The sequence below is a fragment of the Prionailurus bengalensis genome, chromosome A2, assembly GCF_016509475.1.
Source record: "Prionailurus bengalensis isolate Pbe53 chromosome A2, Fcat_Pben_1.1_paternal_pri, whole genome shotgun sequence".
NCBI classification, from domain to species: Eukaryota; Metazoa; Chordata; class Mammalia; order Carnivora; family Felidae; genus Prionailurus; species Prionailurus bengalensis.
The window spans coordinates 116,393,411-116,406,961 of NC_057348.1; the positions used below are offsets into that span (position 1 = coordinate 116,393,411).

At 43.8% G+C, this 13,551-nt stretch overlaps 1 protein-coding gene across 6 annotated transcripts in view; it reads right to left on the minus strand.

The window, feature by feature from the left end:
* Positions 1-13,551, minus strand: part of OSBPL3 (oxysterol binding protein like 3) — a 179,300-nt gene that overhangs the window by 78,896 nt on the left and 86,853 nt on the right. For all 6 annotated transcript variants that reach the window (XM_043589106.1, XM_043589109.1, XM_043589108.1 and 3 more), the window contains one exon: positions 10,936-11,174. In XM_043589106.1, coding sequence (XP_043445041.1) covers positions 10,936-11,028 — 93 coding nt within the window. In that variant the 5' untranslated portion in view covers positions 11,029-11,174. The remainder of the gene's footprint in view (positions 1-10,935; positions 11,175-13,551) is intronic.

A 13,551-nucleotide genomic window follows, 5' to 3' on the forward strand; every position in this document is an offset into this window, starting at 1 on the left:
TGGTTTATCGCTGACCTTCTATTTAATAGGGCAGTCTTCTACTCAAAGGTCTGAAGCTTAGCACCAGGTACTGGAGATTAAAAGATGTAAAACCAGTGCCGGCCCCTAAGAAGTTAGCATATATTAAAAATAAAAAGATACCACGAAGCTGAAAACCTGAAAATGCTGAATGGGAGATTCCAAGAAATATGCTGTAGGAGTTCTTGAGCACAATCACACAAGTCAGACCCACCTTAGGCGGAGAGCTTGAGCTGGCAATCAAAGGAAAATGGACACAGAGTGAGGAGCAGCGTTTCTGAGGCTGTCTTAACAACCGGGTGGCTTAGCACAAAAGCAATTTAGTCTCTCACAGTTCCAGAGCCAGAAGTCCAAAACTGAGGTATCAGCAGAGGTTCTAGAACCCCAGGGGAGATTGCGTTTGTATTAGCTAAGGTTGGTATGATAAAATACCACAGATTCCGTAGAGGCTGGGAAATCCAAGATCAAGGTGCTGGTAGATTTGATTCCTGGTGAGAATCTTTTCTCTGGCTTGTAGACAACTGCCCTCTGGCTGTGTGCTCGCGTGGTTGTGTGTGAGAGTGAGCTCTGGTGTCTTTCCTCTCCTTTAAGGGCACTAATCCCTTCAGGAAGGCACTACCGTCATGACCTCGTCTACACCTAACTACCTCCGGAAGGCCCACCTCTCAATAGCATCATGTTGAGGGTCAAGGCTTCAACATATGCATGGGCCAGCAGGGAGACACAAACATTGCAGCCCATAATAGCATGACCTGCCTCTTCCAGTTTCTCATGGCTTTTGGCATTCCCTGGCCTGTAGCCACATCACTCCAATCTCTGACTCTGTGTTCACATCACCATTTCCTCCGTGTCTGTATTTTCCTCTGTGTACTTCATATAAGGACACTGGTCATTGAATTTAGGGCCAGCCTGGATAATCCAGGATGATCTCCTCATCTCAAGATCCTTAAATTAATTACACCTGCCAAGACTCTCTTGCCAAATAAGGCAACATTCACAAGTTCCAAGAAACAGGCTGGACATACCATTCAGGAGATGGGGACAACATTCAGCCCACTACCCGGCAGTAGGAACTGCTAAGCCAGAGTTTTGCCAGGGATGTGCTTCCTCTGGCGTGGAACAGAGTGAAGGGGGCTTTAGTTGCGCTGTGGGATTGTGTACAGATGCGAAGGGAAGACACAACTGCATTTGATCGTGGAGTCAGCATATGGAGGACTTCAGGAGGACGTCAGATTATCTAGAGAAGTCTTCTGTTTTGCCTCTGTCCTACTTCTTATGCTGTCATTTCTGGGCCTTTAGCATTTTAATATCACCATATCACTGAGGTAAATTTAGACTCTCTCCTTCCTAGGAAAGGGCTGTTGAGTCCATTCAGTTCATATCTGCATGTATAGCTTCTAGAACCTATAGCAGTAAGCTGTGTTCTCAACAAAAACCTGTGGGTTACCATTCAGCTTCCATGTATCCTGCACTATGGCTGATGCCAACCATAAATAAATAAATTGACTTTCTTAAGGCACCCCATGTAGTTTCTACTAAAGTAGTGTTTCTCAAACCCGCCAGCAGATATTTGCTGAGCTTGTCATCCTGGGATTGCATAACAGCACAAACAGGTCAGCAACTTCCAGAAGGGTTTCAAGAGTTCAATTTCTCCTGCTCTTCAGTGTGGCATGTAGCTGACGGTCTACTGTTTGCAGACATGGAGAGTAACAAAGAGGTCCCAACAACTCAAATATGTCATTTTAGCTGACGTCTTCCCCTCTCTCTTCTTCAATCAAATGTTTGTTTGCCTTTTCCTTCCAAGACTTTGAGTGGAAATGTAATGAGAATTGAGCCTTGTATCTTTGCCCTCCCTACTTTCAGTGTATCACATCCAGTGTGACTTGTTTAGGTATGACCGAAAGGTAGGCAGTAAGACATAAAAGGCCCAGAAAACGAAAACCTGGAAAACTAAGACAGAAACATATAGCTAATTATTTTTCTCTGTTGGGCCCACCAGAAACACAAAAAACAAAGAAACAGCTCTAGACAGACACCTCAGGGATCCTAAGGCCCCTTCCCTCATGGATGTTATTCTTATCCCTGCATTCACAGAGATGTTAGCTCATGGAGGTTTGTTTCAACAGCAATCATTTGTACATAAGGCACCTGGAACTTGAATGAACTTATAAAGAAGCTTTCTAGTACCTAAAGAAATCCAGTTTTCTCCAAATACATGGTTACCTGCTCCCCTACCACTTAGGAGAGGTGTGATGAACAAGTCGGTTAATGTCTCTGAGCCATATTTTTTTTCCCAAAGTGTAGAAAATAATATGGATCTCACTCGGTTGTTTTGAGACTCCAAGAGACAGTGTGAAAGGATAGTACAAACTGTAAAAATGGTAACAGGTAACTGGTCATTTCTAACGTCCCTTGCTAATACTCTTCCTCTCAGAGCAGCCCAGACAGAAGCAGCCAAGCCATTTGACTCCACCTTATAGCTGAAAGGAGGAAGCAGGGAAGCAGTCACCATGTGGTATTGCTGGAGGGCTCCAGGGCCTCCTGCTTATGGAAGGAAGGTGAATGGTTTACGTATCCGACACTCACACCACCTACTGAATGCAGGCTTTCTTCTAACGAAGCAGTTTGCACAGTCTTATAAGACACCAAGGCACAGAGGGATTAAGTAACTTGTCCAAGGTCCAACTGTTTATAGATGGCCCAAGATTTAAACTCAGGCCATCCACCTCCCAAGCAAGTTCATGCTTGTTGCCTGTCACCTTTTGTGACCATCCCAGAACAATTGACACAATCATGAATCGTCACATGCCTCCTCCTTGACTGGCCCTCCTGGTGGTGTTCATACAGCTGAGACTTACAAAAGGCAGCTGTCAAATTGCAGCGTCTCTAAAGACATGATTATTTAAAAGGAAGAAGTAGGACTAAGCATTTTCAATGCCCAGACAGCTGAAAATATAAACACCTGAGCACTGTAGCTTCAACTCACCTTTCACCCCTTGGCATATCCTCTCCCATTCAGCCCCCTGTCTTATGGGTTCTGGCACCAAACACAGACAGCCTGGGCTCCCTGAAGCACAGCATAATCTAATAGCCTGCCTAAATAAACTCTCACCGGTGACCCTGGGAGAACTACACCACCACCCCAGATTGGCCCAGGGGCAGGACTGTGGCAAGAGCAAACTGCATAATTGTATGGAGACTTACCTAGTAATGACTATCTCCATTTCAAATCCCCTTGAATCATGAGTGAAGCCCTTGCCAACTATTTTAAAAGGATTCACTTTCTGATTTCCAGCTTATTATACAGCAAATACTAACAACACATAAAGTAGAAAGTAAGCATGCTCTCTTTACAAAGCAGTCTTCCCGACAGAGGCAATTTCTTTTTTTTTCTTTTTTCTTTCTTTTTTTTTTTTACATTTTTAATTTATTTTTGATGGAGGGAGAGACAGAGCACAAGTTGGGGAGGAGCAGAGAGAGAGGGAGACACAGAATCCGAAGCAGGCTCCAGGCTCCGAGCTGTCAGCACAGAGCCCGATGCGGGGCTCAAACTCACAAACCGCAAGATCATGACCTGAGCTGAAGTCGGACGCTTAACCGACTGAGCCACCCAGGCGCCCCGCTATTTCTTAATTATAGTGGTCTATTCAGCTGTCCTTTGTAGCTTCACAAATCCCTGCCCAGGGTCTTTTAATAATAGCTTCTCAATACATACTGGCCGAAGAAATAAAACTTGGGCATGTAGGACCTCTTTCGATAAAGACAAAACTTATTCATTCATCTTTATCTAGCTCAGTCTGGCTCCTGAAATGTGTTATTTTGAAAGTTCTAGGAAGGAAATGTAAGGGGGCAGTGGGAAAAAGACGAGAGGAAATTACTCACATTTTACAAGTTTGGAAATAGCAATTCTCTCTCCCACTTAGGTATCCCTTAACCTACTTAATATATCCACAGAACTTTGCAAACAGTCATCTTTCAACCTAGCAACTGCATGCTTATTCAATTCATTAATCCACACTTACCTAATGTCTACCATGTGCCAGCCTAGGTATTTCATATTTATTATTTCATGTAGTTCTCCAAAGTAAGCACAGTGATCCTAATTTCACAGCTGAAGAACGGAGACTCAGAGGTTTTATATAACATGGCAAGGTCACCCAGCTAGCAAAAAGCAGAGCCAGTGAGTGGGAATGCAGGTCAGTTTCGACAAAGACAATCTTTGCTTCTGTTCCATACTTTCCAATAGAGTGCTTGTGCAGAGACCACGGGTATAAAAAGCATTTAAGGATTTCATCGTTTGGCAGAAGAAACTCAATGCCGAAGCCTTTGTTCATTTTTGAAGATCCTCACAATATGTCACTGGAGGAGGGGAGCTCAGGAATTTGTGGGCCTTTGCTCCCATTCCCCATGTATACCTGGCCATATATTCTAAGCTACCCTGTTGGGTATTTGCTGCTGGCATTCAGTAATTTGCATCTGCCATGTGCAAAGCCTTGTGCTGGGTGCTGTGAGAACTAAAAAGATGTGTAAATAGAAACCCAGGACTCTGAAAACTATACACTCTTTCAACCAATGAATTAATCAAAAGAGGGTTATCCACATGGGGAGAGAAAAGGGCAGTGGGTAGGTAGCCTGGCATTCGTCAGGCTCGAGGTTCCCACACAGAACATGTGTGAAGGCCTCTCTCAAATCCCGTCTGGAGGCCCGGTAAAGTTGGGGTGCCCTCTTTCTCTGTTCCTCTTCTGTCATGAATGAGCTCTAATCTGCCTTTCACACCTACTTCACCCACTAGACAATGCCACCAATGACCTCCACAACCAACAGTCATTCTCAGGCTTCAGTTTATGTGATCTATCAGCAGCCATTTAAAAGTAAATGAATTAGGGGCACCTGGGTGGCTCACTCAGTTAAGCGTCCAACTTGGGCACAGGTCGTGACCTCACAGTCTACGAGTTTGAGCCCCGCGTCAGGCTCTGTGCTGACAGCTCAGAGCCTGGAGCCTGCTTCAGATTCTTTGTCTCCCTCTCTCTCTGACCCTCCCCTGCTTGCACTCTGTCTTTCTCTCTCTCGAAAATAACTAAACATTAAAAAAATTTTTTTTAATAAATAAAAGTAAATGAATTAAAGTACTGCACTTTAACATAGATTGCATGTGCCTCAGCAGTGATCTAGAGTGAGCATACATTATTTTTATAAAAGTTATTTTTAAAGTGTTACAGCAATAAATGAAGATTCTTTTCCAGAAAAAAATCACAAAATTCAAAAGGACAGAACAGTTTCCCATGGATCAGCCTAGCTAAAGGGGTAGCTGAACCAAAGCCCGAGACAGGGAAGGAATGCCAAAGCAAAGACTGACGTAGAACACTGTATAAATAGGGTATGAGTGCGACAGTCAGCCGGGGACTTCCTCAAGGAGAACAGGTTCCTAGCATATAGGTAAAGAAAGGCACTATATCTGAAGGATGCTCTGCTCTTCTTCAAAGACATCCACTTCTTCCACAGACTATCAGGGTTCTGGAAACAAGACCATTTCCATTCTGGCTCTGGAGCTGGCCTGGGTTCAAAGGGAGATGATCTGTGATTGTACGGGTTTCTTAAATTTATAGAGGATCTTTCTCCCAAGAGTTTCAACAGTTTTTTGGTCAGTAAAAACACTCCGTTTTCTCTCACAACAACCCTGCATAGGAAGCAGGAGGAGAGCTTTGTCTCCATTTTATGCAACAAGAACTGAGGCAAACTTCACTTGCCTCAAGTTCCTGCAAGTAGCAGAATCCAGAGACTATAGCAGAGATGGCTTGATTTCAACGCTCTGATGTCACTAGGGGGTGACCAATGTGGCACCTGTGCTGCCGTTCACCCTGCCTATGGGAGCCAGAGCTAAAAGCAAGGTACTCTCTCCCACTGAACTCAGACTCAACTGTAGAATCCTTCTCAACACAATGCTCTAAGCAGCTATGACCAAAGGACAGTTGCTGGCATGGGAAGAGACAAAAAGCATTTACACCCAGAAAGGACAAGCCTCAGTAGAATGGAATAATAGCATTAAGAATTCACCAACTCTTTTCACTTGTTTTAGGTATGGATTATGCCAGGTATTGACGATATCAAATGCAGCCCCTGTGTTAAATATTCTATTACATTCTTCTCTAGAAACATTTTGTTAATGTATATAAAGGAAGGCACTTTTTATTTTAAGCATATATATTCATATGTACATCGTATACTTCTGTGGGCTTTTGTATACTCAAGAGGTATGGGTAGGCACACGTATGACACCTGTACAAGTTTCTGGGGCAAAAAGCAGACCTATTTGCTATGAGCACTTATCTTTTCATAAATAAGAATGAAGTTCAAATTAATGTTAACTATAATAACAAAAATAAGCGTTAATATTAACTCGGCACCTAGTTTGAGTCTGACCCTGGATTAAATGCCTTAGTTTTTTTTAGTTTTTTATTTTTTAATGTTTATTTATTTTTGAGAGAGAGACAGAGGGCAAGCAGGGGAGAGAGAGGCAGAGAGAGAGAGAGAGAGAGAGACGCAGAATCCAAAGTAGACTCTAGTTTCTGAGCTATGAGCACAGAGCCTGACGCAGGGCTTGAACCCATGAATCATGAGATCATGACCTGAGCCAAAGTCAGACGCTCAACTGACTGAGCCACCTGGGTGCCCCTAAACGCTTTAGTTTCAATCTTCACAATAATCCTATGCAAAAAGAACTGTTATTATTCCAATTTTACTGATGAGAAAACAGAGGCTTAAGTTTCGGTGTTAAAGGTCAGAGAACCAATGAATGGGTGGAACCCAGACTTGGGAGTTCAGGTTCTAATCACCGCACATACCTTCCTCCCCAAATTATCTAGGTAAGATTATATTTGCAGGTTGTTTCCATACTGACAAAATGAGGCATACCGTATTTAAAATATCAAAAGCCCTAGGGGCGCCTGGGTGGCTCAGTCAGTTAAGCGGCCGACTTTGGCTCAGGTCATGATCTCGCGGTCCGTGAGTTCGAGCCCCGCATCGGGCTCTGTGCTGACAGCCTGGAGCCTGTTTCAGATTCTGTGTCTCCCTCTCTCTGACCCTCCCCTGTTCATGCTCTGTCTCTCCCTGTCTCAAAAGTAAATAAAAAATGTTAAAAAAAATTTTTTTTTAAATATCAAAAACCCTAGTATTAGGGCGCCTGGGTGGCACAGTCGGTTAAGCGTCCGACTTCAGCCAGGTCACGATCTCGCGGTCCGTGAGTTCGAGCCCCGCGTCAGGCTCTGGGCTGATGGCTCAGAGCCTGGAGCCTGTTTCCGATTCTGTGTCTCCCTCTCTCTCTGCCCCTCCCCCGTTCATGCTCTGTCTCTCTCTGTCCCAAAAATAAATAAACGTTGAAAAAAAAATTTAAAAAAAAAAAAAAACCCTAGTATTTAAGTTAAAAGATGATAGAACCCTTCTCCTTGGGTTTTCATGGTTCCAAGCTGTAAACTCTGTCTTAGGTCACATGTAAAAGCAAAGACACCAATCACAATTAACGCCCAGGTCTCGATCATTCTGTCCTTCAAGGAAGCAAGCTCTTCTAATAGACATTTAGATGAAAGACACATAAAGGCCTAGCTCCTTGAGATCTTACGTGAGGAGGCTCTGGGACAGGAAGGACAAGTTCAAATTCACTTCAAGAAACAAGGACAAGGGGAAAGCCAATGCAAGCAACCGAAAGAAAGCCAGTGTAGCTGGAGTATAGAGACTCTCCATGTCCCCTGGTGATGACGAAGGAGAATTTAAGACAACCAAGTTTTTCAGCTAGGTTTGTATTGTAAGTTTGCAGTTAGTGGCCCTCTCCTGGCTCCAAACAGCAAAAATATACAAAGTTACAAGCATGTAGGGTATGTGGGGGGGTGGGGTCTGTGTGTGTGTGTGGGTGTGAGATTAAAAAAAAAACAACAACACAAGATTAAACATCTCTGTCGCTCAAACACAAAATAGAAAGGCAGACTGTCCAGGAGCCCTATTTCTGTGGGTAAATGGGGCAAAAACTCTGGCTCCAGCTGGCCTCACTGCTGGAAATAAGCAAATAAGGAGGGGGAGCTCCACACCACAATGAAAGGGGGCTTGAAAACTCCTTATCCTGGGAGGTGGCAGGAGGCAGACCACCACCAGACTTAACCCATGTGTGCTGGCTGCTGGTGGATCTTGGATATTCGATCATCGATGTGGAACAGAAACCCCAAACTGCAAATACAACACTTGGCTCTGAACCGGGGTCCCCAGAGGTGAGAAGCAGGAAATAGCAGATCCCTAGATACGGCAGGGTGAGTAGCAGAGAAAGAACATGGAGAGGCAAACTCAAGATGACACTCTAAACCATAATTCCAAAGCATATGAGAAAAACCAGCCTTTTAGAGAGTCCATTACAGTCAATATCAGACTTCTGCACCACTCCCCCACGAAGTGAAAAGAACAGAACTAGCTAATAGTGACTTTGAACAGGGGCTTTAAAAACAAGTAGTTTGGGGGCACCTAGATGGCTCAGTCAGTTAAGCATCTGACCTCTGCTCAGATCATGATCTCATGGTTCATGAGTTCAAGCCCCATGTTGAGCTCTGTGTTGACAGCTTCAGATCCTGAAGCCTGCTTCAGATTCTGTGTCTCCCTCTCTCTCTGCCCCTCCTCCGCTAATGCTCTGTGTCTCTGTTTCTCTCTCTCAAAAATAAATAAACATTTAAAAAATTAAAAAATGGAAAAATAAAAACAATAAAAACAAGTAGGTTGTTGCACAGATTATCAGATTTCAACATTGCTCACATTAAATTTCTTTTTTGTTGTTTATTTTGAGAGAGAGAGAGAGAGCCCCTCCTCTTAGTCTTCATGGCATAAGCTCAAAAGAGTCCTTTGAAAACCAAAATTAATCAATTCAAATAACACAGTAAAAGAAGTTTCTGTGGTATTCAATCGTAGGATGTCACTGCACTGTTCCAATTCCTCTGGTGTTATAAGCACTGGCCATTGAAATGAATCATGTTCTTGGAGCACCTGGGTGGCTCAGTCAGTTAAGCACCAGACTCTTGATTTTGGCTCAGGTCATGATCTCACCTTCATGGGATTGAGCCCTGCGTCGGGCTCTGCACTGACAGCATGGAGCCTGCTTGGGATTCTCTCTCTCTCCTCTCTCTCTCTCTGCTCCTCCCTGCTCCTTCTCTCTCTCTCTCTCTTAATAAATAAATGAGCTTTAGAAATAAATAAATAAATAAATAAATAAATCATGTTCTTTCTCCTTTTATCCAAGAGGGAGATATCAGCGGATGCTACTAGGTGCAAAGAGTGAGGGAAAGATCACATATTCAACCTCTAATCCCAATCAGAATTTTGGCCAGGGAAAGAACCACCCCCCCTACCCCTCCACCCCCATGGAAAGCTGGCAAGGAGGGCGAGCATACAGCTACCCTTACGAAACTGGAACTCCAAAAGGAGTCATGATGCATTAGCCAAGGACTAATTTTAGCCTTTTTTTTTTTTTTAATCAGAGACAGAAGTGATTACTGTGCTGAAAAAATTTTTCTTCCTAAACCCCTCACAGGAGATCTTGGAGGGCTCCGTGAATGTCCAGCCTCAGGCAAAATCTAATGTGTCTACAATCACAGATTCTGATGACATGAAGCAGCACCATGAGGTGGCAAGCTCCATGGCCCAGGCAGTGTTCAGACGGAGAGACCCGTGATGATGTGTCATAAATGTGCGGACGTGCCTGCCGTGGGAGGTCGCCTGATCGGTGCTTCCAAATCTGGAACCAAGAACTCTCTGGGACAATTCCTAGGTCAGCACTTCCCATGAGGGAAAGATAATGCCAACACAGCCAGCAGATGCTGAAAAGGCTCAGAGACCGTTTTGATTGTGAAGCCACAACTTCTTGACACAACTTCTCTCTCTACTGAACTTATGGTGGTAGAATTATAATGATTCATCTGCATTTACCGCCACTGACCTAAAACCCGCGAGTTCTGCCAACAGATTTATTAGAAAGAAAACCAAGAAATGACATAGAATTACAGCTGACAGTTATTTAGGAGTTAATGATTCAGTTCTTTGTTTCACTTTTCTCTTCTTCCTACTTAATACCTTTTGACCACTGCTCTGTGGATTCGATTCCCTCATCCATGGAGAAATAAAGCAGGTGAGACTCAAAGTCACCAGCAGGGCAATCTGCGCTCAGAAGCGGTCGTAAATGACTTATAAAGGGAAGGAAGAAGAGGGCAAGAGGATATTAAACTTACTGGAAAAGTGATTGTGGGGTTTTTTTGTTTGGGTTAGTAGGGTACAAAGGAAAGTGTGGACTCTGGAGTCAGACTGAGCTGTGGTTTCTTATTCTGCTACTTACTAGCTGTGTATCCTTGGGCAAATAACTCAGTTGGTCTGACTCAGCTTCCTCATGGGAAAAAAAGAGATATTAATATCTGTGTCAGAGGACAGTTCCAAGGATTGGATGAAATAACGCAAAAAGCCAAATACAGTTCCTTCCCATCTGGTGAGCACTCAAGCTGCATTATTAAAATTACCTGAAGTTTGGGGCACCTGGGTGGCTCAGTCGATTAAGCATCTGACTCTTGATTTCGGCTCAGGTCACAATTCCATGGTTCATGAGATTGAGCCCTGCATCAGGCTCTGAGCCTACAGTATGGAACCTGCTTGGGATTATCTCTCTCCCACCACCACCCCTCAGCTCCTCCCCTGCTTATGCATGCAAGTGCTCTCTCTCTCTCTCTCTCAAATATTTTTAAAAATTACCTAAAATTTACTCTTCTCATATAATTAAGGTATGACTGAAAGCAAATGCTATTACACTGAATAGTAGAGGTTTCCAAGTAAATGTACACATCTTAATCTGCAAATTTCTTGGTATATATTTGCATCTTAAAATTTGCATTGGTTAAACTTTACCTGTCGACTTCCCTGCTTGGAGGAGCAGCTACTGGTGCTCCTTGAAGGTGAGACCAGTTTTTGAGACACCCCAAGGTTCTTCTCATCACTCATCCTGAACAGCAGGTCACTTGGCCCCGATGCAACTCAAAATGCCATCCGAAGACAATACAGGAGAGTATGGAAGTCCCACACAGGCAGGTGGCTCAGTTCTTATCCAATATGTTTTAACAGCATTTTGGATGACCCGTAGGAAATCTCTAAAAGCAAAAGAAAAGGATTACAGAAAGGTCAGAGGAATCAGACACCATCTATGATTAGCCACTGATTCTCTACAAGTGGTTTGTCTACACTACAGATTACAGAGCCATGCTTAGCCATGTCAGGAGCTGTGAAGGAAAAGATGTTTTACACCCATCTTTTATTGGAAATCATGTATAGGTGGTTCGTCATGTAGCTTTGCAGTATGACAGAATTACGAACACTAGTAAGAAAAACATGGGTCCAGACCCACACAAAATCAGTACATACAAACCATCCCAAACCACTGTGAGATACCTAAGCATCGTTTTTTAACTGGAAAATAACAAGTGCTGGAGGAAACTGGAACCCTCGGGCATTGTTGGTAGGAATATAAAGAGGTACAACAGCACGGCTGGAAGCAGTTTGGCAGTCTTTTTTTAAGTTAAACACAATCATCTGATCCATCAATTCTACTCCTAGGCACATACCCCCAAAGAACTGAAAACAAGTATTCAAACAAAAACTTGTACAAAAATGTCCATAGCAATGCTATTGGCAATAGCCAAAGGCAGAAACAACACAACGTCCATCAAGTGACGAATGGATTAACTACCTATGGTATACACTGTGGTCTGAATTTTGTGTCCACCCCCACCCCTGCCCACCACCAAATCCCTATGTTAAAAATCCTAAGCCCAATGTGATGCCATTAGGAGGTGGGGCCTTTGGTGGGCAGCTAGGGCCTGAGGACACCGCTCTTATGGGTGGAATCAATGCCCTTATCAAAGAGACCACACAGAGTTCCCGAGCAGATACAATAAGTCTGCAACCTGAACAGGTTTTGGGCTCCCAGCTTCCAGAACTGTGGGGAATAAGTTTCTGTTGCTGTCTGTAGTATTTTGTTATAGCAGCCCGAATGGACTAAGGCTATATATCCATACAACAGAATATTACTCAGGAATTAAAAGGAATGAGGTAGTGATCCATGATATAACATGGATGAACCTTGAAAACATTATGCTAAGTGAAAGAAGCCAGACACAAAAGGCCATATACATATGTTTCTCTTTATACGAAATACCCACCGTGGGCAAATCCTTAGAGGCAGAAGGCCAAGTAGTGGTTGCCGAGGGCTGGGGGAATCGGGAAACAGCGTATGACTATGGGGTTTCCTTTAAGGGTGATTAACTAGAACTAGATAATGGTGATAGTTGCACAACACTGCGAATTACTAAATGTCACTAAATTGTACACTTAAAAATGGTTAAAAATTGATTTTATGTGCATTTTACTACAATTAAAAAAAATCTCTGTTTTTTGAGGGGATGGGGTGGAGGATTTGTTCTGCCAAAGGTTTCGGAGACATCCTCTCAAAACACTATTTCATTGTGTGACACAACTGTAACGGCAAACAGAATTTCCCGTATCATCTACTAGTATACTAGTAATTGAAACGATAATCATCTGTGGTGTCCACACTACTTAACGGCCACATCCTAGAGTAAGAGTTTCCCATAAACACGATCTCATTTAATCAACCGTTTGATGGGAGGGGATTAGCTCACTTTTCACAGTAAAGTGAACAAATCTTAAGCACACAGACATCTATCAGAGAAGAAACTGAGTCTCTGAGAAGTTACATAACTTGCCCAGTCATGCAGCTGCCAAGAGACTGAATTCAGGCTAGACCCCAGGGCTTTAACCTTGCTGTCGGAAGTGAGCGTGCTTTAATAGTCAGGTCTGGCGATACGCGCTACTGCCCAACTCTGCGACCTACAGAACTGAGGAGCTGACGGGAAAGACTCTGGAGGAAGCATGTCATACGCCAGCTTTGCAGAGGTACTGCCCCATCCCTTCCCCCAGCACAGTACCAATCTCTAAGATGGCAGCGTGTCTACAGTGGAGAAGGGGACAGACCAGGGCAGACACAGGGACACCCCTTACAAGTAGCTAGCTGGGTTGCCACCTGCCACCTGCCGCTCTTCAGGGGTGAACCCCTTCATCCACAGCCCTGAGTTATGGGTGACAGACATGTTTGGTTTTGCCTTCAGCAGGCCAGTCTTTTATGTGACGCACTAAGTTCAAATAAACTGTACAATTTTCCCAGGCATGTTAACAACAATAAAAAAAAAATTACATCCAATCCAAAAACAAATTTTTTAACATTTATTTATTTTTGAGAGACAGAGAGCAGAGCATGAGCAGGGGAGGGGGAGAGACAGAATCCGAAGCAGGCTCCAGGCTCTGAGCTGTTTGTTCGCAGAGCCCGACGCGGGGCTCCAATTTATGAACTGCGAGACTATGGCCTGAGCTGAAGTTGGACGCTCAACCGACTGAGCCACCCAGGCACCCCCAAGTAGTCTAATTTTAGAAGACGGATGTTACATAATTGTC